The sequence below is a fragment of the Jaculus jaculus genome, chromosome 4, assembly GCF_020740685.1.
Source record: "Jaculus jaculus isolate mJacJac1 chromosome 4, mJacJac1.mat.Y.cur, whole genome shotgun sequence".
Taxonomy (NCBI): Eukaryota; Metazoa; Chordata; class Mammalia; order Rodentia; family Dipodidae; genus Jaculus; species Jaculus jaculus.
The window spans coordinates 148,528,478-148,556,330 of NC_059105.1; the positions used below are offsets into that span (position 1 = coordinate 148,528,478).

A 27,853-nucleotide genomic window follows, 5' to 3' on the forward strand; every position below is an offset into this window, starting at 1 on the left:
GTTGTGAAGTTGGAATTGTATACAGTTTTAAAGAATTAAATCTTAAAAATTCTTTCTAACACAAAATCTTGAAATAAATGAACCTAGATGGCGCCACAACCACAGAGAGAATGGTTAAGGCAATTTTAAAATATATCTTATTTATTTATTTATTTCAAAGAAAGAGGGGAAGAGAGAGAGAGGGAAAGAGAATGGGCATGCCAGGGCCTTCACTGTAAATGAGCTCCAGACTCATGTACCCCCTTGTGCATTTGGCTTATGTGGATTCTGGAGAGTCAAACTGGGATCCTTTGGCTTTGCAGGCAAATGCCTTAACAGCTAAGCCATCTCTCCAGGGTTAAGGCAGTTTTAAAAGTGAGTTTTTGGTACATCTCAAGTGTGGGTTATGTCTTAAATAGTGAAAGAATCCCAAGATATTAAGCTGTACTTACCGAGTTTTTCGTTTTAGTTTGTTGGGATAGGATCTTGCTCTCTCTAGCCCATGCTGACCTGGAATTCACTATGTAGTCTCAGAATGGCCTCAAAGTCACTGTGACCCACCTACTTCTGTCTCCTAAGTGCTGGTATTAGAGGTGTGTGCCACCACGCCTAACCTGAAGTTTTAGTTATTTTACCATGTGTGTGGGGGGAGGTGATATGTGGTGTATGCACATATGTGTGTACATCATCCCGATGTGTGCAGAGGCCAGAGGAGAACCTCAGGTACCCTTCTCTTAATGCTCATCCTTTTCTTTCCTTGAGATCATCTCTCCCTTAACCCAGAGCTTCTGTCTATCAGAAAAAAACTAAAGTGATTCTTAACATTTCTAGCCCCACCTCAAACACATGGCAGGCTCTGGCCTGAAAGGTCTTCATGCTTAAGAGGTAAGCACTTTTAACTGCTGAGCTGTTTCCCCACCCAAGTTTTATTTTTATCAATAATATTATGAAGTTGAAACTCAGGTATTAAGATAAAGCAAATAGTTAATGCCAATATCATTGGACCCTATAGTTTCCAACACACAAAGAGACAAAGGGTTAGAGAGATGGCTTAGCATTTTGCCAGCAAAAACCAAGGACCAAAGTTCAATTTCCCAGTACCCACGTAAAGCCATTTATGTACAAGGTGATGCATGCATCTGGAGTTCCTCTGCAGTGGCTAAAGGACCTGAGTGCCCATTCTATCTGCCTTTTTTTCTCTCAAATAAATAAATAAAAATATTAATAAAAAGATAAAGATCTAAGATGCTAAGTGAAAGACATAATAATAATTCAATTAAAAACAAATGTCTGTGAAATCATAATTTAGTTATATTTTTCTTAAAAATTAATCCTAGCTTTGTATATTGAAAGAAAAGCAGTGTCAGATCTATAGTGTGTAAGTGATGTCTTGTAGAAGATCTTAGTTAAATCCAAACATGAGGAAATCTAAAGAGAAATGATTATTTTATTTTACAAATAAACTTCATGAAAGGAAAACAGATGGTAGTAATGGTTTGGGGGCTGAAAGAAGGCAGATAATACAGAATTCAAAAGATTTAAGTGATAAATTATAATAAATACCTTTTTTAAATCTGATTTTGAACATATCTTAAAATTGTAATGGAAAACATTGAGTATATTTTATATTAAAGAGTTGGTATTACCTCTGCTATGTCAGCTATTGATATTATGATATTTTTATAATTCCTAAATTTTGGTATGAAGTATATAACTTAGGAAAAGTGAATCATAAAAGAGACAATACTGATATTTTTAAAGATAGATGATAGAGGTTTATTCAATTTATTATTTTTTGCATTGATTTAAATATTTTTACCCAATAAAATTATTTATTTATTTAAGAGGGACAGAGAGAGAAAGAGGCAGATAGATAGAGAATGGGTGTGCCAGGGCCTCTAGCCACTGCTAACGAACTCCAGATACATGTGCCACCTTGTGCATCTGACTTATGTGGGTCCTGGGAATTGAGCCTCAAACTGGGGTCCTTAGGCTTCACAGGCAAGCACTTAACTGCTAAGCCATCTCTTCAGACCAGATAATCTCTTAGTATCAGATAGGATTGGCTGTAAGATCACCTTCAAATGCCAAAATCCTGAAATGCTCCATTCCCTTATCAACTTCATATAACCTGTGCATATATCCTCCCTACCTTAACCCACTTTTAGATTACTCACAGTGCTTAATGCAGTATAGATGCTCTGTAAATAGTGGTTACACAGTATTACTTAGAGGACCAGGACAAGAAAAAACTCTGCATACATTCAGTACAATTTGTTTTCCAATGTTTTTGATCTGAGATTTGTTGAATTCATAGTTGTGGAACCCATGGATCCAGAAGGCCAGTAGTAGTTTATTAAACTTCCTGGCCTTTGCCATCTGACAGACTGATAATGGTATTTTGTAGTAATAAGTAAAATTTCTTAACTTTCCTTGGAATATACTAAAGTTTTTCATTTAGTTCCCCAAGTGTTTGTAAGCAAACTATACACGTTTACACAGACAGTCATACATTGAAATTTTGGATTGGAAAGAAGTTTTGGCATTTAAAGCATGGTTTGTGTACAAAGACAGTAGGAACATGAAAGTAGTGTAGGTTGGTGGTGTTGATTTGCTTTTAGTAACAATATAAAGACCTAGTGTTTGACTTGTGGCTATGAAAAATACCCTACTTTGTGCTTGCGTTGGCAGCACATATACAAAAATTGGAACAATACAGAGAAGATTAGCATGGCTCCTGTGCAAGGATGACATGTAAATTCGTGAAGCATTCCATATATTTTTTTAAACAGTATCCTACTGATTTTTCTGTTTGTAGGTTTTAACTAGTCGATTGATTTACTGTTTGCACTTTGTTTACCTAGTTTTGCTTTTTTTATTTTTATTTTTTGTGGGTTTTCATGGAAAGGGTCTTGCTCTACCCCTGGCTGACCTGAAATTCACTGGTGTAGTCTCAGGCTGACATCATACTCATAGCAATCCTCCTACCTCTGCTTTCCAAGTTCTGTGATTAAAGGTATATATCACATGCTATGCTTGGTTTTGCTTTTATTGGCCAAACATAATTTTAGCAATAGTAGATAAATGATTTAGTCTGTTATGCAGTATTTTTAAAAACATGTTTGTTATATAATCAGTAGATGTAAAATTATAGAAAAAGATTATGGTCAGAATAAATTTTAAGAGGCCATGTGAATGTAGATTTGCTGTAAAACCATTCATGTCTTTCTAGGCTGGCAAATAAGCAAGACAAAGAAGGAGCTTTGGGAGAAGCTGATGTGATTGAATGTCTGTCTCTTGAAAAGTTGGTCAATGAACACAAGTGCCTATGTCAGATAGTAAGTTGTTTTTAAATATATTAGAAACTTGGGTAAAAAAATATCGAATTGTTGAACAATCTTAAAAGGTACTTTTAAAATTTTTATTTACTTAATTTTACTAACATTTTCCATGGTTATAAAAAAAATATCCCGGGCTGGAGAGATGGCTTAGCGGTTAAGCGCTTGCCTGCGAAGCCTTAGGACCCCGGTTCGAGGCTCGATTCTCCAGCACCCACGTTAGCCAGATGCACAAGGGGGCGCACGCATCTGGAGTTCGGTTTGCAGTGGCTGGAGGCCCTGGCACGCCCATTCTCTCTCTATCTGCCTCTTTCTCTGTCGCTCTCAAATAATTAAAAAAAAAAACCAAAAAAATTAAAAAAAAAATCCCATGGTAATACCCTCCCCCCCATACTTTCCCCTTTGAAATTCCATTCTCCATCATATTCCTCCCTATCTCAATCACTTTTAGTCTGTTGTTATTAGTTAATGCTATATTTGTTTTCTGTTTAGTTATTGCTGACTTCCACAGACTTTCTTTTATGATTTTAAAGAGCTTCTTGCATTAGGTAATGTTGATAGGACCAATAGATTTTCATGCTGAAAATTTTGGGAATTGGAACAAAGAATATAGATGTAAAATTTCAGTGTGAAAAACTGAATATTTGAACAGGAGAGTTGTCATATACTCTTAAGGAAGATGCACAAAGGAGTTATTATTCTCAGTTTATAATATGATTGTAAGGTTATTTTGTGATTGTATGGATGTTTATTGATATAAATTCCTTGGTATAAGAAATTAAAACTTCATGGTATTCTTTTTTTTTTTTAACATTATTTATTTGAGAGAGAGAAGAGGAGAGGAGAGAGAGAATGGGTGTACCAAAGGCCTCGAGCCACTGCACACGAACTCCAGATACTTTTGCCACCTCATGTATCTGGCTTTATGTGTGTATTGGGGAATCAAACCCAGGTTGGTTAGGCTTTGCAGGCAAGTGCTTTAACTGCTGAGCCATCTCTCCATAACCTTCATGGTATTCTTAATCAATGGTATATTTCTTATGGCAGTTCAGTTTTGTTACCAGTAAACTTGTTTATCATTATATCTGATCTAGCCAACTTCTTTTTTTTTAACTTTTTATTGACAGCTTCCATATATATAGACAATATACTATGATCATAATCCCCTCTCACAACCTTTCTGTTTCCTCTCCTAAATCCCCCTACAGTGAATCTTTCTTTTTTCAAACTGGTCTGTCTGTCTTCTTCTTCCTTCTTCTTCCTCCTCCTCTTCTTCCTCTTTTTTTTTTTTTTGGTATGCTTTTCAAGGTAGGGTCTAACTCTAGCCCAGGCTGAGCTGAAATTCACTATGCAGTTTCTGGCTGCCTTTGAACATGATCTTCCAACCTCAGTCTTCTGAGTGCTGGGATTAAAATAATACACTACCTTGCTTGGGGTGGGGGAGCAGTGAGGAATGGGTGTACCAGTGCCTCTTGGCACTGCAAATGAACTCCAGATGCACCTTGTGCATCTGCCCTTACATGGGTACTGAAGAATCAAACTCAGGTCATTAGGCTTTGCAGGCAAGTACCTTAACTAAGCCATCTTTCCAGACCCTCTGTCTTCTATTTTGATGTCATCATTCTTTTCCTCTTGTTATTCATGTCTTATGTAGGTAGCTTCAGCTGCTGTGATGTCTTGAATACCAAGGCCACTTTGTATATGACAGCCTGTCAACTTCTTAAATCATAGTATGTCTTTTAACTTACAGATAATGTTTATAGGTATTTTTTTTAACTTGGTAATGCTAAAGTTATTGCAAAGTTTTGTTTTGGTGGGCTGGAGAGATGGCTTAGCGGTTAAGCGCTTGCCTGTGAAGCCTAAGGACCCTGGTTCGAGGCTCGGTTCCCCAGGTCCCACGTTAGCCAGATGCACAAGGGGGCGCACGCGTCTGGAGTTCGTTTGCAGAGGCTGCAAGCCCTGGCGCGCCCATTCTTTCTCTCTCCCTCTATCTGTCTTTCTCTGTGTGTCTGTCGCTCTCAAATAAATAAATAAATAAATAAATAAATAAATAAATAAATAAAAACAGAAAATAAAAGGTTTGTTTTGGAAGTTAAATAATTAGGTATCATATTAACTTAAATGGATTAGTATTGGCTTACCCATAATTATATTTAATGGTTTATGGATATTTGTGTGGAGAACTTTTAATTTAATCCTTGAGTCAAGTAAATTTTTGTCTCAGGAACCTTGTTCAGCAGTCTTGGGATATGGAAAGAAAATTGACAAATCCATCAAAAAAGGCCTTTTTTGGCTACTACATATCATTGCAAAAGACTTTGATGCCTTGAGTGAACGCATCCAAAAAGATACTACAGAACAACGCGCTCTTGAGGAGCAGGAGAAACGAGAAAGGGCAGAGCGAGTGCGAAAAATAAGGGAAGAAAGGTAAGTGGATTACATTTACAGCAGCTCACCTGAGAAGGAAACAAAGGTACTTTTATAGGTTTGCCTGTCCAGTCTGTCTCTTCAGTTTCATCTCTATGCCATGATATTAGTTATCACTCAGGAGGCTTTGAGAGGGGTTCCCTGACATTGTGGAGGCAGGCAGACTTCTGATGATGTTTTACATTACAAGATGGGATTTAAAGAAGACAATATTTTTAAAAGTACCCCCTATAATTTGAATCATATGATCACGCCAATTTTCTACATCTATCCTCTCCTGATATATAAAACAAGATGAGTAGTATTGGTGACTGCTGATGGGAAGTTCTAGTTACTGTGGGAATATCTGAGTTTTTTTTAATCATGATGTATATTTTAATGATATAAAGCTTAATAAACCAATAATTTATGTGTAGTACTTTTCATGTATATATAAAAATAAATTTATGGCCACAGTTTTCTGAAAATTCCCCTCTTCCATTTAAAACATAGAAGCATAGAGTACAAGCAGTAAAAATACAATGTTAGCTCATTGGTAGAATATAGTGGTAATCTGTTTTAATCCACAGATTGAATCCCTAGAACCAAAGGGGGGTGAAGAAAGAAAGAAGGAAAGGAGGGAGGGAGGGAAGAAAGAAAGGGAGAAAGGAAAAGATAGGGGGGTGAGGGGAAAAAAGAGGGAGGAAGGAGAAAGAAAGAATTCAGAAAGAAAGAGAGAGGAAGGGGCCTGGAGAAATGGCTTACTGGTTAACACACTTGCCTGTAAAGCCAAAGGATCCAGGTTCAATTCTCCAGGACCCACGTAAGCCAGATGCACAAGGTGGCACATGCATCTGGAGTTTGTCTGCAGTGCCTGAAGGCTCTGGTGTGCCCATTCCTCCTCTCTGTTTCTCTTTCTGCCTCTTTCTCTCAAATAAATAAAAATATATGTTTTTTAAAAATACAGAGGAAGGAAGGAACTGAGGGGAGAGAGAGATGGAAGAGGAGAGAAAGAAAGATGGAGGTGACAAAGGAAGAAGGGAAGGAGGAAGGTGACAAGCAATAAAAATCAAGTTGGACACAGAAAATGTAATTTTAGTCACTTTTAAAAGTTTTTACCTTTCCATATATTATTCTAGATCAAGATTTGGAGAGCATTTCCAGTACTCAGTCTTTCCTGATTTTCCCCAGTCTTGCCCTTATGTGGTAGGAGAATGACCTTGTCAGGTTATAACTCCAAAACTAAAAATAACTTGGCATTTAAAGAGAGAGACTGAAAAGCAATCTAATTAGTGTCGTTAAACCCAGTATCATTGGTTGTGATAGTCATTTTTATTAAGTAGAAAATGTGCTATTTAAATATAAAAAGACCATGTTAATATGTACCTGAAAGTGTTACTAATAAATAAGTAACATTAATAACAATGATCACTCTACAGGTATGTTCAAGTTGTCTTAGATATATTACATTTATTTGGTCTTTGAAATAACCGTCTGAGATTACCCTTATTAGAAAAACTGAGGCTCAGATAACAGTCATAGAAATGATTATTCCCAATGCTGTAGTGCAAATGTTATACTAAAAGACTGAGCAGGGAGCCATTTCTTTTTAAATTTTCAATTATTAGTACATAGTGTACAAATTAATGGGTTCATTTTGACATTCCCTTACACATATGCAACATTCTTTGATTACATTCACCCTCTCTGGTAACACCTTTAGCCACTTGTCCCCCATTTCTTTCCTATTACCTTATAGTTCCTTTTGAGTTGTAGAGCTTTAGTTTCCACATATGAGATAAAAGATTCAGTCCTTAAATTTTCTGTATGTGGCTTATTTTTCTAAACATGAGTCCATTAGTTCCATCTGTGTTTGTGCACATGGTGTAATTTCACCCTTTGATGGGTGAATACTATGCCATTGTGTATGTGTATTTTTTTCCTTATCTGTTGATGAGCACCTAGGCTACATCCGTAACTTGGTTAATGTGAACAGTCTGCAGTGGTCTGGAGTACGCAGGTATCTCTTCCTTAGGGTACACAGGAGTGGGGCAGCTGAGTCATGTGGGATTCTCCTTTTAGTATCTTGTGAAACCCTCACCACGTTTTCCATTGTTGCTGTGTTAATACATATTTCTACAAAGCAGGAAGACTTCTTTTACCACCAAACTCTTGCCAGCTAGTGTTTTTGTTCTGTTTCACTTTGTTTTATTGATGTCAGCCATTCTGACTGGGGTAGGATTTTTTTTTTTTTTAATTTTTTTATTTATTTATTTGAGAGCGACAGACACAGAGAGAAAGACAGATAGAGGGAGAGAGAGAGAGAGGATGGGCGCGCCAGGGCCTCCAGCCTCTGCAAACGAACTCCAGACGCGTGCGCCCCCTTGTGCATCTGGCCAACGTGGGACCTGGGGAACCGAGCCTTGAACCGGGGTCCTTAGTCTTCACAGGCAAGCGCTTAACCGCTAAGCCATCTCTCCAGCCCAGGATTTTTATTTATTAGTTTTTTCGAGGTAGGGTCTTGCTCTAGTCCAGGCTGATCTGGAATACCTCAGGATGGCCTTGACCTCACAGCGATCCTCTTACCTCTGCCTCTTGAGTGCTGGGATTAAAGGTGTGCACCACCATGCCTGGCTCAGGGTAGTTTTGAGTTGTATTTACAATGACAGAAGATGATGAACACCATTTCTTATATTTATTTTACCAGTTGTACTTCTTTGATAAGTGACTCTTTTTTTTGTTTTTTTCTGTATTTCGAGGAAGGGTCTCACTCTAGTCCAGGCTGACCTGGAATTCACTCTGTAGTCTCAGGATGGCCTTGAACTCATGGCGATCCTCCTACCTCTGCCTCCCAAGTGCTGGGATTAAAGGCATGCGCCACCACGCCCAGCAGATAAGTGACTCTTTAGATAATTTCCCCATGTTTTGATTAAATTTCTTTTGTCATTAGCTTTTTGGAGCTCCTTATTCTAAATGTTATTTATTTATTTTTAATTTTTGGTTTTTCAAGGTGACATTACATTGGCCCAGGGTAACCTGAAATTCACTATATAGTCTCAGGGTGGCTTTGGACTCATGGCTATCCTCTTACCTCTACTTCCCAAGTGTTGCATGTACCACCCTGCCCAGTTTATTCCAAATATTAAAAAACATATTTATTACTTTTGCAAGTGGGGGGAGAGAGAATGAGCATGCGAAGGCTTCTTGTCACTGCAAATGAACTCCAGATGCATGTGCCAGTTTGTGCACTTGCCTTTATGTGGGTACTGGGGCATCAAACTTGGGTCATCAGGCTCTACAAGCCAGTTCCTTTATCACTGAGCCATCAGCCCTTTTTTTGAAAAATTTTTTTTATTTATTTTATTTACTTATTTGAGAGTGGCAGAGAAAGAGGCAGAGAGAAAGAGAGAGAATGGGTGCGCCAGCGCCTCCAGTCACTGCAAACGAACTCCAGTTGTGTGCGCCCCCTTGTGCATCAGGCTAATGTGGGTCCTGGGGAATCGAGCCTTGAGCTGGGGTCCTTAGTCTTCACAGGCAAGCACTTAACCGCTAAGCCATCTCTCCAGCCCCATCAGCCCTTTCTTCTAAAAAATGCAGTCACATAAAAAGCTGGCAAGAATTTTCTTATACTCTGTAGATTTTCTTTTCATTCTGTTGCTTATTTCGTTTCCTGTACAGAGCTTTAAAAATCTGATGTAATACCATTTGTAAATTCATGTTTTTATTTCAGAGCTGTTGGGAGTCCTATTCAGAAAACCATTACCTGTCCAAAAGCTTGAGGTGCTTCCTCTATTTTTTTCCCTCAGTTAGTTTTCAAAGTTTCAGTTTTTCCATTAAGGAGTTTTAAATTGTCATTTATTATTACCTTTGTATTCATGGATTAGAAGTTAGGAACGTAGCTGCAGTCTTCTATATATGGGTATCCAGTTATCCTAGCACCATTCATTACACTGACAGTCTTGTCTCCAGTGTATACTTTGAGAATTTTTTTAGATGCTTGGACTTAATTTTTGAGTGTTCTACACTATGCTGTTTTGTCCATATGTTTGCATACAACACTGTGGGGTTATTGTTTTACTGTGGCTTTTTAATATATTTTAAAATCAGCTATTGTGATTCCTCCACCACTTTTGTTTTTTTACTAGATTTCTTAGGCTATTTGGGGATGTACTTCCATATATAACTTTGTTATTATTTTTCTTGTTCTGTGCAGAACATCATTGGTATTTTGGTATACTGATGGAGAGTGCATTGAAACTGCAGATTCCTTTTAGTGTTAGGGATATTTTCACAGTGGTCTGCCTATCTTTGAACATGCAAGTTCCTTCTCCATTCTAGTGCCTTTTCATTTCTTCCTTCAGTGTTTTATAACTCATTGTATTGGTTTTGCCTCCTTAGCTTATTCTTGAGTATTTAACTTTACTGGTTTTAGAGGGAATTATCTCATCTTTCCCTATTTAATGTGATAATGGCTATGGTTTTGTGACATCTAGCCTTTATCTGCCATACTCACCTCATTAAGGCCTTTTATCTCTAAGGTATATTGAATTTCTCCAAAGTCATTTAAAACTATTTTTATTTATTTTAAAGAGAGAGAGAGAGAAAGAGGCAGATAGAGGAGAATGGGTTCACCAGGGCCTCCAGCCACTGCAAATGACTCCAAACGTTTGTGCCACCTTGTGTATCTGGGCTTATGTGGGTCCTGGGGAATTGAACCTTGGTCCTTTGGCTTTGCAAGTAAGTACCTTAACTGATAAGCCATCTCTCCAGCCCTCTAAGGCATTTTTTTTTGTCATATATGGAGGTGATTATATAATTCCTGCCCTTGATTCTATCTGCATGCTCTGTTGTATTTTGATTTGTGCCCAGAGTACAATCCTTGCATCTCTGGAATGAAACCAACTTGATCATGGTTGATAATCTTTTCAGTGTTGTCTTGAATTTATTGTGCAAATATTTTCTTGAGGATTTTTGCATCTGTGTTCATCAAGGATATGGATCTTTTATTTACTTGTTGAACCATTATTAGATTTTGAATAAGAGTAATCATACTGACTTCATAGAATGAGGTTGGAAAGTTCCTTTCCTTTCTATTTTAGGGAGTACTCATATTAATTCTCCTTTAAATGCTAAGCATAATTTAATAGTGAATCTGTCTGTCTGCTCTTATGTTTTTTGTTTTTTGTTTTTTTTTTTGGTTGGGAGAGTCTTACCTCTTCCTATTGTTTGTTATTGATTCATTTAGGATTTTTATCATTTTGCTTCAGTTGTTGTATGCCTTTTATATTTCTCAAAATTTTTTCCTAGCCAAGGTAGTAGGATTGTTTACAATCCAACCTTTGTGGGTCTTCTAATATTGGAATCCTGCACTGTTGAAGGACTAGTGGGTCATAGTGGAAGCCTGTTGAGATTATGCTCAGCTCCCTCTTTACAGTTGAGGTCAGTGTGCAGCCTGCTCCCTGGCTGAGTTTGGCCTTACGTGGGTTTGGTTAATGATGCCCCTGGGACATCTGTACTGACTCTGGAGGCTTTTTACATGACAGGCTTGGCAAGTAATGCAAGGTATTCTCAGGGGCCCAGAATTGTGTTCGTTCTGTGATACACATTACACTTAGTCCCCAAGAATAGACCCTTCCTCAAAATGGCTGCTAGTGAGATCTGTCTCAGTGTTTGCTGAGTGATGGAAAAGATTTCCAGGTTGTTAACAGGAAGAGCCACTCTAAGACCTAATCCTTGGTTACAGAGCTGTGGGATCTAGTTTTCTCTGGTCAGGAGCCCCTGTTGGCTATGGTGGTGGGTTTCGCTAGTGTTCTCAGTCTTGCATTATGCTTGCAGCTTGCAGCATGGTCTACTGTCCTAGGAGGGGAGCCTAGTGGAATGTTGTTTTGGGCTTTGCTCTGAGTTGCCTTTCCCCTCATATTGTGAGGTTTTCTCTTCACTTCCCTATTGGTTCCCAGTAGCCTTCTTCACCTTCTTTCTATGAAACATACATTCCTTTTTTTTTTGGTTTTTCGAGGTAGGGTCTCACTCTACCTCAGGCTGACCTAGAATTCACTATGTAATCTCAGGGTGGCCTCGAACTCATGGCAACTCTCCCACTTCTGCTTCCCAAATGCTGGGATTAAAGGCGTGCACTACCATGCCCAGAAGAAACATACTTTTCTGGTTTGTTGCATTGATTTTACCCACTCCGTTTTTGACAGGGGACTGTGTTCTGTTTTCTTCCTCTTTCCAGAATATCTTTCTTTTAAAATATAAATGATTAATTTTTATGAGGATAGAGTCTCCATACCAGCATAAGGCTTTCTGAACTGTTCTCAGTAATTGAAAGTCACGGCTAGGCATTTAAATTACCAAGTTTAAATTGCCTCAAGCCCACTGCAAATGGGTCTTATGAAAATAGTTCAGCCCTTTTTCAAAAGGAATTTTAATTTTTCCCCCTCAAACATAGAGAACAAAGACAGCAAGAACAGACTGAATGTGATGGAACCAGCGATCAGGCTGAGTTGGACCCAGGAACAGTTATTGCTAATCCTTTCCAGCCAATAGCAGCTGTAATCATTGAGGTATGAATTGTGGCAAGTGTAGCTTTTATATCTGAAATAATAAAGTTAGAAATTGAGAAAGGAAGTGAGGAATTCAGAAATGAGGCAAGGAGATGGAAGAATTTGTTCAGTGATTATTTGTAACAAATCCAAGGAGAGAGAGATGAAATGAAAATTTTCTTTTTCCTCTCTTCCAATTTATTACAGGGGCTAAGGGTGTAGTTCATTGCTAGAATACTTACCTAAAATGCACGCTTTTAAAAAAAAAAAAAACAACTCTTTTATAGTGGGTAAAAAGTGAAGAAATGACTTGAAAACATACGGGAATAAAAATAAAAATTAGGTTAATATAGCAAGTATTACAGTTACTGATTTGATACATCTATTTTTTTATAGCACTAACATATTTATTCTCTAAACCAGTGTTGATAATTTCCTCACTTCCAAACACAACTCTCACATCAAAAGAAATAAGAGATAGCTTATTCTGGATCCTAGTATGAGTGACCATGGCCCAAGGATATGGATTCAGTTTATCCAAAATACCATGTTCCAGTGCCACTGAAGCTGGAGTACCAAATTCAGTGCCTGGACCCCATGTAAAAAGCTCTGGGCGTCTGTAGTCCCAGCCAACAGGAAGATGGGAGGCAGAGAGAAGAGAACTTCCCAGAAGCTCTTGGTGAATGCAGCAAAGAACAGCATAAGTGAGAAACTATGTCTCAAGTGAGGTGGACAGGCAAGGACAAACAGAAAGTTGTCCTCTGACCTCCACACACACATCATAACATGTGCACACCTGTGTTTTGTCACATACACAAAAACATGTACATACACACAAACAAGGCAGTTTACTTCTTATAATAGTAAAACTTTACACATAACTTCTTTGTCCTTTTAAAGGTAATTGGAGCTGGGCATGGTGGTACACGCCTTTAATCCCAGCACTCAGGAGGCAGAGGTAGGAGGATTGCTGTGAGTTCGAGGCCACCCTGAGAATACATTGTGAATTCTAGGTTAGCCTGGACTACAGCAAGACTCTACCTCAAAAAAAAAAAAAAAAAAAGAAAAGAAAAGAAAAGAAAAAAGTAATTGGTAAAATAAATTATAAACCATTCAAAACATTAGTGTAATTACTGGAAATTCAGCACCATATACAGCACGCATGAGCGTACACACACACGGCATGATTACAAGCATTTCATTTACTCATTGACATGGAAATAAACACATGTTCATGTTCATAAATTTCACTTCATGACTGGAAGACAGTGTTCCACAGGGCTCCTTCCCATCCTCTGGCTCTTATATTCTTTCTGGCCCCTCTTCCATAATGTTTTCTGCCTTTTGGAGAGGGTAACATAGATGTCTTATTTAGCACTGACACACAATAGTCACTTATTGTCAGTACTTTGAGAGAAAGAAGCTTTTCTGACCAAAGGTGAGAGCAGCACTAATCTACTTCGCAGGCAGTTTTGTAGGTACATCATATCCACCCAGTCAGTAGTAGCTTTCCTCCTTGGCTTAGCATGTTTTAATAATATATTCAGCAAACAATTTATATTATTATCACAGTTCTATGGAAGTTACAGGAAGTTCTTAATTTCTTCCTTAAAATGCTGTTAAAAGTGACTGTTATGATAAAAATAATGTCTTTCAATTTTTGCTAGAATGAAAAAAAACGTGAAAGAGAAAAACAGAAACAAACTGTGGAAAACGATAGTGATAACTGTCTCCTGAGACATGAAGTGGAGCCTGGGCAAGTAGAAACACCGGAACAGGCTGGTGACAGTAACCTCAAAAATGATGAACTTGACATTGTAGACAATTACAAAGAGGTATTAACACAGCAGTTGGAGAATGAAGATGAGACAGATCAGCGATCATCAGAATCAGGTGATAAATATCACTAGTTTATAATTTTCATATGTGTGTGTATATATATTCATTTATAATATTTATTGTCATTAAAAAGTCCTATTATATAATGTTTGTTTCCAAATGAAGTCGTTAAGATCTTCTATAAGTTTTTAGTTACTTGTTTGCTAATTTTCTTCTAAGTTTTTTTCTCTGTTCACTTACGATATGGTTCTTTATAACTTTAAAAAATTTCAGTTGTAAAGTCAATTTCAGTTTTATTTTCTTCAATTTGGAGTACAGAATAAATCTCATGAATCCTTGGAAGTTCCTGAACACCTTTAAGGTCTTCTCTTGTTTGTTTGCTTTTTAAAGACATAATGCTACAATTAGTATCTTTTTCATTTTGCATTGGCCATTTATATAGATGCAAAATAATTGAGAACTCAAAAAAAGGAAAAAAGTTGCCAGTGGTAGAACTTGCACTTAGCATATGCAAGAACCTGAATTTAGTGTCCAGCAGAAAGAAAAAGAGTGAGCAGAAGGGAAAATGACAATTGACTTGTCAACTAGACATTTTCCATTTGCCTCTATTTAGTGTCATATACAGTCTTCAATTTATAATGATTTTCTTTTTGTAAATGCTTATGTGATTTAACAGAATCAGACAATCTGAGATAAAATACTGACTCTCATTGATTAGATCTAGGTAAGTTATATAACATGTAAGCTATGTTCTTCAGACTTAGCTTCTTAAACTGTAAAATGGGGATAAGCATTATCTATCTTTACTCTCAGGGTTTTTATACTTAAAAACCTGCACTGTTCCTAACCACACTGCCTATCAAATGGGGAATGATCAATAATTATTCTTCTGGCTCATCTGTATGTAAGACTTTATAAAAACATAGTAAAAGAAAATCTATGAACTGCATATTAGCCAACATGGATATTTTACTATACGAGTTGTAAATTTGAAGCTGTATTTTTTATTTATTTATTTAAGAGCGACACAGAGAGAAAGACAGATTGAGAGAGAGAATGGGCACGCCAGGGCTTCCAGCCTCTGCAAACGAACTCCAGACGCGTGCGCCCCTTGTGCATCTGGCTAACGTGGGACCTGGGGAACCGAGCCTCGAACCGGGGTCCTTAGGCTTCATAGGCAAGCGCTTAACCGCTAAGCCATCTCTCCAGCCCTGAAGCTGTATTTTTGAAAGTTGGGAAATTAGGGCATGTATGCCCATATGTGCCTAACTCCATTAACAGAACTATAAAGAAGGCAAATCTTATTACAGTACTGTCCCCGCTATTTAAAAGTATCTAGTACTAATTATTAAAAAGTAATTAGGCAAATGATCTGACAATATAATAGCATAGGGGGAGCTAAGTCAGTAAATAAATGTCCATCATAATGACTTGTTTTATTCTGTAAATCCTGCTTTCACATTCATTACATTATCAACAGAGTACTATCATGTAGCTATCATGGGGTATTTCACCACCATGGAAACCAGGGACTTGAGGTGGTGTAACATGAGATTAGTTGTCTCCCTTGTACCTGTGCTGAGCCTCAGTATAGCTCTCATGTTGAGCATTCTAAGTTCTTCCACCCCTTCCTCCCCCGTTACTACCCATCCTAAATAACCTTATGGTACTTGACTAAAACCTGCTCCTCCATTCTTCCAGCTAGAAAGCCTGAAGCTTTAATTTCAAAATAATTACTTTGATTCTAATGCCTCAAATGATACTCATTAGAAAAAATAATTTATTTCTAAATGTGCTTGTAGGTTTTGCAGATTTTTTGTTTAATCTTTAAATTTAATTGTTATTTATTTGAGAGACAGAGAGAGAGAATATGAGTGTGCCAGGACCTCTAGTCACTTTATACAAACTCCATATTCATGCATCACCTTGTGTATCTGGCTTACATTTGTCCTGGGGTCCTCTGGCTTTGCAAGCAAGTGCCTTAACCACTAAGCCATGTCTCCAGTCTGATAATGTTTTTAGAAAATGCTTTTTCTGCATGTTACATATCCATTTAATACTGTTTAAAATTAATCTTAGGAGATATCCATAACTCTGATTTTTTGAATTTGATCAGTTAAAAAATATTTTGGGGCTGGAGAGAGGGGTAAGTGGTTAAAGACATTTGCTTATAAGGCCTGCTGGCATGGTTTCAACTCCCCAGCACTATGTAAAGCCAGACATATAAAATGATGCATTTGTCTGGAGTTTACTTGTAATGATAAGAGGTACTTGAGTGCTTATTCCCTCTCTTTCTTTCAAGTAAATCAAAAATATCCTGGTTTTACATTGTTAAAATTTACGTATTAATATAGGTATTCTTATAATGTTCATATGTGTTTATGTGAGAATATATAGTGCTTTGTTTTTATTTTTGAGAAATAAAATTATGCTAGGCTCACTAATTGTCATTTTGGTTACATGTGCTTACATTAGGTATATCTTATTTAGGGATTATTTTAATGAATTATGTGTTTAGTTTTATTGGAATCTTTCCTGTCGATTTCAAAGGACTTTTTGTAGTGTTTAAACCTAGACTCATTCTACATGTTTTACTAAGGAATGTCTTCTCTTTTCCATTTTTGTAGGGCTTCCTGAGTTTTAGGCAAACTCCTATGGTTATACAGTATAGTTGTTTAATATGACATTTGGAAAAAATACTAGATACTTTTGGAAGTTAAAGCCTCTATGCACATAAAATTAGCTTCTAGCGATTTGTGTTATATTCTTCAAACATGTGTTTATCTACTCAGCCAGACAAGCTTTTTACTCTCTCTCTCTCTCTCTCTCTCTCTCTCTCTCTCTCTCTCTCTCTCTCTTTAGGTAGGGTCTCACTGTAGCCCAGGCTGGCCTCAAACTCACAGTAATCGTCCCATCTCAATCTTGAGTGCTAGAATTGAAAGTGTGTACCACCACATCTGGCTTTTAATGTTTTTAAAATTTATTTGAAAGTTGAGAGAGCAAAGGAGAGAGAAGGGGAATGGGTGTGCCAGGTCCTCTAGCTGCTGAAAGTGAACTTCAGATGCATGCATCACTTTGTGCATCTGCCTTTATGTGGGTAATGGGGAAATGAACCCCACATCATTAGGCTGTGTAGGCAAGTGCCTTAACCACTGAGCAATCTCTCCAGCCCCATCAATTTTTAAAATTGAATTTAATTATTTATTTGAGCATCCTGAAACTGCCATCAAACTCCAGACACATATACCACTTTAAGTATCTGGCTTTATGTAGGTATTGGGAAATTGTACTTGGGCAGCCATTAGGCTTTGCAAGCAAATGCTTTTAATCACTGAGCCATCTCTTCAGTCCAGACATCTAAAATTTATTCTTAGTAAATGCAAGTTCACATTTGATTATTGATAACAATTGTTAAAATTGCATAGGTTTCTTTAGTAATAACAACATTAGTAATCTCATTTTATTCTTTTTGTTTTATTTTGTTGTTTTCTCAAGGTAGGGTCTTGCTGTAGCCTCGGCTGACCTGGAATTCACTATGTTGTCAGGGTGGTCTCGCACTTATGGTGATCCTTGATCCTCCTATCTCTGCCTCCCGAGTGCTGGATTAGAGGCATGTGCTACCATGCCCAGCTCATTTTATTCTTTTTTATTATAGAAGTTCACTTTTTCATGATGCAAAATTCCTTCTCTATATTCTTATAGATAACTTTAAAAAGAAAACTAAGAAACTGAGAATGAAAAGGAGTCATCGGGTGGAACCAGTTAATGCAGATGAGTCTGTTCCGAAGAGTCCAACTCCACCCCCTCCCCCTCCTGGTGAGCAAGTTGATACTAATGCTGCAGGTAGAAATACTGCTTTCAACCGTGTAGGAACAAATGATAGAATTTATGTAATTTTCATTAAGCATTTTCAGTACTTTGTGAATTTGTAAGAAATTCTGATCTACTTTATACAGAATTTGCCAACTTAAGTATTAGTTTTAAGAAAAAAAAGGGTACAAACCTATTAAGCAAACTTTCCCCAGAGTAATTTTTAGAACGTATTAAACTATTTGAATCTCTCTCTCTCTCTCATATTGCTAAAAGGAATTCCAGTTGAATAGATTTATAGCTGATAGAAATTTTTTAAATGTTTGAATTTTCATCTTAAAAGTTACCTAAATTACTGATTTCTCAATATAAATCCATTGTACCCGCTTAGCTCCTAAAGTGTTGTAGAGATTAGCTGGTTAAACTTGGCTCCATGATATCTGTAAGCAACCTTTCAGTATTAAGCATAGTACTTCATCTCCTATAGGTGCTCAATAGATACCTGATAACTAAATAAATGCTTGTTGTGTCCTTGTCCTGCTACAGAGATTGAGCTAGCAAGATCTTCCTTTAAGAATTTTTAAAGCACTCATTTCGGATTTTTCATTTCATAAGAAAACAATTCTTGCAGCTTCTGCTAAGAGTTAGAATGGTAGCCAAAAGCCAGGCATGGTGGTGCACACCTTTAATCCCAGTATTTGAGAGGCAGAGGTAGGAGAATAACCTTATGTTCCAGGCAAGCCTGAGACTACATAGTGAATTCCAGGTCTGCCTGGGCTAGACCCTTCGTCAAAAAACAAAAATAGACAAACAAAAAAAGAATGGTAATGTAAAGTTGACAGTGATGAAAGGGTATTTGTTTCTAATGAAAGGTGAGTTAAAGATTTAAAGCAGATAGTAATAACCTACAGTCACATTTTGAACTAGAAGCCACTTGAAATGGGTTTGTGGCTACTCAGTGTTATGTCATTCCGTCTACTGAATTGACATGGAATATCATGTACACACTGTCCTGTCAAAGGAGGTATCCTCTGGAACGACCTTAAGAAACATTAATTTAACAGTGCCTCTAATCTTTTTCTTTCCTTTAGTTGGCTGGGGAACTCCCAAAGTCACTAGACTTCCAAAACTTGAGCCTCTGGGTGAAACACGACGTAATGGTAATGCAAAGGATCAGTTCTCAGTCTGCCTGTGCCTGCTGCGTCTACTTCTCTTTATCTTGCAACTTCAAAAACTGAGCATTTTATTTTTGGGAGTCTTTCAGATCCATTTTCATCTTTTTTCATTGCATCTGGCTCTTTGTTTTTCATTTTGTTTTTTATTTTTATTTTGAAGTGTACTATACATGTCTGTAACTTGATATCTGCTTTTCTTAGAATTCAGAGATAAAAATGGATCACTCTTATGTTTTTCCATGATAGACTTATGAAAATAGTTATGAAAAGAAATATTTTAAAATAATTGGGTATGAGATACTGCTTATAGCTGTCATGTCTCATATCTGCTCAGCATATCTTGTGGTAATGACACAGTGTTTCTCTTACTTCTGACACTGACACAATAAGATTTCCAGCTGCTGAATTTTTAATTGAAGTTGTTAAAACTTAATCCCATCTATAAAATCACAGATGACTCCATTAAGCCAAATAAAGTTCAGCTACATGGAAAGTTTTTTAAGGTCCTGTTCAATCAAGAGAACACTTTTCCTGAAAGAAATGAATGTAGCTCCGGTCTAGACAATCTATTCCATTAGAACTGCAGGACACAAAAGTAAGGAAAGGCTAGGAGCTATGGGCAGAAGTGATGGTCATGACTCCCCATTAGTAGCAATTTACATTAGGACTGACTAGTATGTAAAACAGTAATTGTGTAATTATAGCTCCATAATTTTTTTCATGAAGGACATGCAATTCATTTTAAAAAAATTATTTGAGGCAGAGAGAAAGAGGCAGAGTGAGTGAGTGAGTGTGGGTGCACCAGGGCCTCCTGCCACTGCAGATTGGCAACAGGTGCATGTGCAATATTGGGCATCTAGCTTTGTATAGGTACTGGCCAACAGTGTCCAACAGGCTTTGTAAGCAAGCACCTTTAATCAATTACTGAGCCATTTCTCCAGCTTTTCACTTTTTGATGCATTTCACTTTTTGATGGTTCTGTATCAACTTATTTATTCAAAAACTTTGTTTCGAAGGGAGATAGCTTACTAGAAAAAAGTTAGAAATTTCATCTGTAGAAAAGCATTAGTATATAATTTGATGTTATATTTGTCTACTTACTGATTTTTTTAACATTATAATGGTTTTATTGGCAATAGGTTAGTTCATGTTTTATTATGTAATTATCAATTTATAGTATACTACATTATCAATTTAACTATTCAATGTTGGGAAGCAGTATTAGTGTATGTCTATTTTATATATATACAGATATATAAAAAACAATTTCTTAATAAGACATGTTTTTTCTTGTCACTGAATTCAAGCTTCAACAAGCTCCTATATTACCATTCACATTACTATAGCAGAATACAAGACAGTACAACGTGTAATGGAGGAAAGATTTCTTTTGCTTCATCATTTTAGAGGGCTTTCATTCCATCACAGTGAGGAAGGCATGGCAGAATGATTTGTTCAAAGGAAAGCAGGAAGAGAGCTCAGACCAAAACTAGAAGGAAGTATAGGCTGCCTCCAGTGACTTAGTTCCATCATTCAGTCTTAACTTCCTAAAGGTACCAAAGCAGTGCTCACCTTTTGGGTGCCAACTGTACAAACAAATGAGCACTTTCTTTGTTTCAAATGCATTCCTTTCCTTTTTAAGCCAAGCTACTTTTTGTTCAAATCTTTCTGCTCCACTTTTTGCTTTCCAGTCTCACTATAAGCCTAGCAAAACAGGCTGAATGTTTGGCTGTCTTGAAATTTCCCATAAGCTAGTCCATTACTTCTTAATTTGGCCCCTCTCAAGTTTTTAGGGTGGGCAGGATATAGACAGTTTTTTGCCTATTGGAACATGAATGGCATCTAGCTCAGTTCCCAGTAGAGGTCTTACTCTCATCTAACACTTCAAGAGCATAGCCTCCACTGTCTGTACTGCTGTTGACATTCTAGCTTTCCAAACTTCTAGGAGTTGCCAGTTAACTTTTGTTTACAATATTCTTGAGTTTTTCTGGCCAGCAACTCCTAACCTGTTACATTCAGCATCAAAACCAGTTACAAAAGCCAAAGACTACATGAACATGTTCCTCATAACAAGGACTCCATTTTTCTGAAAATTCAACCACCTCCAACAATATCACCACAAATGAACTTGTGGTAACCATTTTAGACTCACACCAAAAGAGCACATATTTTATATTCGATACCAGCTAAGGATTTACAATATGCAGATGAATCAGGCATACATTCTACCCTTCTGAAGATCGTTTATTTAAAAAAAAATATTTATTTGAGAGTGACCGGGGGGGGGGGGGGGAGGGAAGGGGAGAGACAGAGAGAACGAACAAGAACGGAGAACCAGGGCATTTAGCCACTACAAATGAACTCCAGATGCGTGCGCCACCTTGTGCATCTGGCTTACATGGGAAATGGGGGATCAAACCTTGAATTGGGTCCTTAGGCCTCACAGGCAAGTGTTGAATTGCTAAAACATCTCTCCAGCCGTGAATATCTGTAATATATGTATATAATAATATATGTATATAAGACAGAAGACAGTCTTTATACTTACTTACATGTGGTGGTTTGAAAATAAAATGCCCCCCCCCCCAATCACCTCATGTGTTTGGTATTAAGCCTCTAGCTGATTGGAGCCTTTGGGAGGTAAAGTCTTGCTGGAGGTGGTGTGGCTGGTGGCAGACCATAAGGTGTCCCTAGCCAAACTATTCGCTGCTCACTCACTCTGTGTCCTCCTTGCTAATGTAAGGATGTGATGCCCAGCTGTCTGCTTCTGCCATGTTTTACCCATTGTGATGAAACCTGTCAAAACTGTAAGCAGGAAATAAACCTCTTCCTTCCCTATGATACTTCATTCCAGTAATTACTATACTATACTATGCATGATATTAAGATCTTTGGTATGGAGTACTGAGCTACCAAGTAAAGTGGCATGTCAGAAGAAATGAGTATTCAAAGGTAGGCATGCCTATAATCCCCAAACTACAAAATCTGAAGTAAAAGTATCATAACTCCAGGCCATCCTGTGTTTCTTAGTGAGACCTTGTAGAGATAGAGAGAGAGCAGAGAGCAGAGAGGAAGAGAGGAACATAGTTTATTTGTCAAGAAAGCATGAAGACATGTGACTAGAGCTTAGGTTCATGTGCATAGTATGTGTAAAGACAATTTTAAATTATAGAAAATGTTATAAATCAAATTCTGACTTTGTGCTAGCTGCCAATTATTTCATATATATTAAAATGTTGATGGCTTTATAAGCGATAATGACCATTTCATTCATAGAAATGTTATTAGATTTGATGCTCAAGAAAATAATTTTTATCACATTGCATAGACTTCATGGCAGTGAACATCTCAGTTAATTCCAGTTAGGGGCTAGGCTTAGCAGTTAAGGCACTTGCTTGCAAAACCAGATGTTAGGTTCAATTCCCCAGCATCCGCATAAAGCCAGAAGCACAGTGCGGCACGTGCATCTGGAGTTCATTTGCAGTGGCTGGAGGCCCTGGTGTGTCTATACTTTTATTTTTATTTCTCTCTCAAATAAATCTTTCTTAAAAAATGAATTTCAGTTAGGAATTTATTGTAGTAAAATGAATGGAAAGTGAAATGGAGAATTAAGAAATATATGCAGAGGAGGACTGGAGAGATGTCTTAGCAGTTGAGGCATTTGCCTGCAAAGCCTAAGGATCCCGGTTCGATTCTCCAGGACCAGGTGCACAAAGAGGGCACTTGGATCTGGAGTTCATTTGCAGTGGCTAGAGGCCCTGGTGCACCCATTCATTTTCTCTCTCCCTCTTTCTCTCAAATAAATAAATAAAATATATTAAAATATATATGCAAAAGCTGTTTTAGCAATTACAGTAAGTAATGTTGGCTAAATGGAGTTTTGGGTTGAAGGCAAGAGGCAGAGAGTATAATTTAGCTCAGGAGGCTAGTACATTCATGCAGTCCAAGATTTAAAATTTAAAAAGAAACCTGTTTTGGAAGCATGCAGATATATTTGTGGTTTATCTGTTTGAAATAAATGTCTGAAGGACAGTTCAAGCAGCATTATGCTCAAGAGAAAGAACTCAGATGGGTAATTATATATATACAAACATATAGATGATAGATCCCACATATACCCTGTGGTCCTCACATGATATAGTACTTGGTTCATAGTAAATGCTCTGTGGTTTTTCTGAATGAATACAGTGAAGGATGTGATGGTTTGCTGTTTTTGAAGAAAGAGTGTCCATAGAGATGGAGTTAATTTTGATTTTTGGGAAAATAATACAATAAGAGCAGCTAGGATACAGGCCTTGCCACTCAATTTTCATTGGATTTTTTTTTTTTGGGGGGGTAGGGAGGAAGTGTGTAATGTGGTATATGTGATGTATGCAAGTGTATGTGCCCTATGTGTTTGTCTGCTTTGACCAAAATGAAACATCACTTGTCCAACTCCAACTCCATCACTGTTTTTCCTGCTATTTTTTGAGCCAATCTTTTATTGACTCTAGAGCTTGCCTTTGCTTTTACTTTTTTTTTTGGTTTTTCAAGGAAGGGTTTCACTCTAGCCCTGGCTGATGTGGAATTCACTATGTAGTTTCAGGGTGGCCTTGAACTCATGGTGATCCTCCTACCTCTGCCTCCCTTGTGCTAAGATTAAATGTGTGTGCCACCACACAGATTTTTTTTTAAAGGTCCAGAGATTCTCAGGTTCCTTATTTACCATGGGATCAATATTACAGATGTGTGTAGCTATGCTCAATTTTTATGTTGTGTGGGTTATGAAGATTGAACTGAAGCATGAACTGAAGCAGTCTCTGAAACTTCCGCAGACCTTTAGGCTTACACAGGTAGTGCTCTTAAACTGCTGAGCCATCACTGTAGCCCAGTGTTTGTGTTAAAATTAGAATTCATGGGAAATAGTTGTTATAGGTTAAGGTTAAGGCCACTACACTCTTGTATTTTTGTTTTTTAGCATTTAACAAATTTTAGCCTTCAAGAACAAATATTATATACCTCTACAAAGTGTTATTATTTAATTATATTATCCTCAAAATATTTCCTCAAAGAGTAACTAATATAGGTTTTAAAAAATATATAGTCAACTTTCCTATTATGGAATAGGGATAGAAACAACCACAATAAGTATTCAGTTTCAATTAAAAAAACATTCATTAAACTGTTTGGTTTTATCAAGTTGTTTATCTGCAATCCTTATTAAATGATACAGCCATATAATTCTGTCCTCTTCTGTTACTAAATTGGACACATTTCTTTGCTTTATGTCTTTATGTATACTGATAAAAGGTTGATGGCAAATATGCAATAGATACATGATGAGCTAGCATGGATAATTAACAAATTTTAAAATCAACTGTGATTAGTCAATTAAAATTTACTGAGTTGCAAAACAATTTTGCTATAGTCAGATTGGGTATTTTTAAAGGAAGAGTCTTGCATTTAGGTTGTTAACAATTTCATACATGTATAAACTATATTTTGAGCAAACATACAACCAATTTCCATTTAGCATGGAGCCTTTTCATTTTCCCAGCACAAGTGCCTATTCCATTGAAGAGAATGGCTCCCCCTCCCACAGCAACCCTTAACTGACATTAGCTCCTTAGTGAGGGGTGTGGCCTCATAAGCTCCTCCCCTATCCCTTAGGGAAGCTCAAAGGGTTCATCTTTTGCTGACTCTGCTTTGTAACTCTTTATTTATTGCCTACAAAGTTTGCTCAGTATGTATAACAGGCAGACAGATGCATTCAGACAAGGGTCTTAAGAGAATATTTACTTTTCAACAGTCTCAATGTTTACCTCATCAGTGTGTTATATATTACACATATTATGAGAAGTAAATAAAAGATTCTTCTGATAGTCAAAACTATCAGCTGCACAAGCTAAAGAGTATTATTATTAAAACTTAAAATTATGAAGAAAGATGAGTTTTTTATATGTTGGTTATCAAAGCATTTAATTGCTCTTCAATTTTTGTGTTATAGGAAGTTTAAAGCCCTTTATAAAAATGCATATTGACAATTATGTTTTCATTTTGGTCAGTCATGAAAACCAGTATACATCATCTGTGATTAAGGCAATAAAACACCTTTCTGTATAGAATGATTAGCTATTAGTCATACAAAATCAACTACAGAAATAGACTAATTTCCAAGGAGAACTAAAAAAAGACCTACTGTGAACATGCATTTTATATTTTTTACAGAAAAATTTCCTACCATTGTGCTTAGCAATTTGGATTGTTCCAGATAACCTTATGACTTGAGCAGCACTACCATCTTTTACTTCAAAAACAATGTGTACCCCAAGGTCTCATATCTACTACGTGGCAGATTCAAAAATTACACTTAGATCTGTATAGATTTTAAACACATACCTTCAATATGTTATGTTGTTAAGATTTGTCCTTTTTATATGTAGTTGTTTTAAAAAATAATTTTCCAAGTATATTCTTTGCATGTGTTCGTGTATTATGTGTGTGTATATGCATGTGGGTTCACACTTGTGGGTGCAGTGTGTACATATGCAAGTGCTGGGGCCAACGATTGACAGTAGGTGTCTTCCTGTACTGGTTACTGAGGCCGGGTCTCTCACATGAGCCCAGAGCTCCTCAGTTCAGCTAGTCTACTTAGCCAGTTGGCCCTGGGTATGGCCCTTCTGCACTGGGATTATGAGAAGCCACCACACCCATGTGACATTTACATGGGAGCTGGGGATCCTAACCCTGGTGGTCCTTATGCTTATGTGCATTGTCCAATGACTAATCTCCCCACCACCCCAGGGAAGTATGTTTTGAATGTATTTTAAGTGATCCTGAGTACTGAACTGTAGCGAAGCATTACTGGAAAAGAGTCCAATTTGCTTCTAACAAAATATCTAGAAATAACCACCACTGAATACAAATAGGGTGTGTACAAATACCGACTTAAGCACCTTTCAGGTTGTGTGGATTTCAAATAAGTTACAGTTGTTTTATAATATAAATAATATAATATAAATATAATATAAGTTGTTTTCTAATAAAAATAACAAATGTATCCACTTGGTAATACATTTACTAAAATTAAGTCAAATTTATATTGGCTGTTATATTTTGAACTTACTCATAATTTCTTGGATTCTAGTTAGTTTTGATTTTTACCTGTCTTCCCCATGCATCCCCTCAATTGACAAATCCCTAAATCTAACTTTTTAAAAGATGTTGATTGGAAAACAATGAACTGTGTAACAAACCTATCACCAAAAATGTTTCATGGTTTTGGTTTCCCTTTTTTACGCAGAATTCGGTGGGAAGCCACTGCCTCCCCTGGCTGTGCGACAGAGACCTAATGGAGATGCTCAAGATGTGATCTCATAACGTTTTGACTGTCAGCAAGGTGACCTGAGACCTTCTTTCCCAAAACAGAAAAACCCTGAACAGTGATGATGAGGGCAGGATAATCAGTGATTTTAGGGAGGAGATAATAGCTAAGAACCTGGGCTCATAATTGACTTCTCCATGGTTAAAACAGGGAACAAAATGATTGGTAGGCGGGAAGAACATTTGGGTCACGTTAACAGAGGCAGTGTTAATTCTTTGGTTTACACATCCCCACTCATGGGCATATTCCTCAACAAAACCCTCCAACAAAATAGAGCCAATGGACTCTGTGTACTTTACTAGTTAAGTCTGTTTTTCTCTCTTTATAAAACTTTTTTTTATAAGATACATATACATAGGAGGGAAACTCCTGAGAATTTTTAACCTAAAATTGTAACTATTTTTATATTCTTCCAGAACTTTTAAGTTTACTGTTTTATTGATTGTGCACTTTTCTACAGATGCTTTATTTAAACTGTCTGGAATATAGAGTTGATTTACTTGACAAACATGAATTGTACAAGCAGGATGTGTTAAATGGCTTGAGGTATGTTTTGTGATAGCATTATTTTTAAAGTATACATCCTATTTTGACCTTATTTTAAAATAATAGCACCTATCTAAAATAGCAAGTTGTCAGATCATTATTGTACATGTTCTGTTCATTGACAGCAGTATGTGAGAGTGGTTGAATTTTGTCATTATAGTTTACTTTGGTGGTGATTTCAATAAATGAAAGAGACCTGACACAATTTTGTTTTCTCAATACATTTAAAACAGTAACAGTGTGTTCTTTGAGGCATCATTAAAAGTTCTAATTAGCCCATATTCTAAAGATTGGACACTTTTAGAGGTCATGGTGCTTTGTCACTCCTTTGTTCTGTTAGCCACAGTGACTGCTGGGTTACTTTAGTTCCTTCTTGCTTTGAAGTTTAAAGCAGAAAGACTAAAAGGGCTATTACAGGTCCAGAGATTTCAATTTTAAAAGTAGCTTGGGTACGAAGGCAGTAAGAACAAAATTAGCATAAATATTTTCATACACAATTCCACAATGATTTATTAAATTATAGACTTGTTTTGCACCTGAGTGACTTCCATAAAATTCTGTTTATCTGTCAGTTAGAAGAACTTTTAGACTGGAGAGGTGGTCAGCAGTCAAAGGCACTTGCTAGTGACAAACTCAGAGTTTTGGAGTAATGGATTCATAATACTACACTCAGTTGAAAGTATACCTTTAAATCAGGTGAAGACAAACAAACAGAACAATTTCCCTGTTATTCTGCTAAGATTGGCACATTTCATTCCTTCCATTGACAAATGACACATATTGGTTTCTGAAAATAAGAACATCTGTGGCAGGTAAATTAGTTTACATAATTTAAAAGTTTAGAGCAACATA

The 27,853-nt window shown here is 36.9% G+C and overlaps 1 protein-coding gene and 1 non-coding gene across 3 annotated transcripts in view; both read left to right on the forward strand.

Moving 5' to 3' along the window:
• Arl13b (ADP ribosylation factor like GTPase 13B) overlaps positions 1-27,201 on the forward strand; it is a 70,505-nt gene extending 43,304 nt beyond the window's left edge. The window contains exons 4-10 of one of the 2 annotated variants that reach the window (XM_004663306.3): positions 3,212-3,317; positions 5,542-5,744; positions 12,175-12,289; positions 13,936-14,161; positions 17,810-17,923; positions 19,009-19,077; positions 26,375-27,201. In XM_004663306.3, the coding sequence (XP_004663363.2) occupies positions 3,212-3,317; positions 5,542-5,744; positions 12,175-12,289; positions 13,936-14,161; positions 17,810-17,923; positions 19,009-19,077; positions 26,375-26,451 (910 nt within the window). In that variant the 3' untranslated portion in view covers positions 26,452-27,201. The remainder of the gene's footprint in view (positions 1-3,211; positions 3,318-5,541; positions 5,745-12,174; positions 12,290-13,935; positions 14,162-17,809; positions 17,924-19,008; positions 19,078-26,374) is intronic. The other variant, XM_045147824.1, reaches the window with a different exon arrangement.
• LOC123460381 lies at positions 2,655-2,761 on the forward strand. Its single transcript, XR_006636946.1, has one exon. It is a non-coding gene; the product is annotated as a U6 spliceosomal RNA (small nuclear RNA).
• Positions 27,202-27,853: the final 652 nt, after the last annotated feature.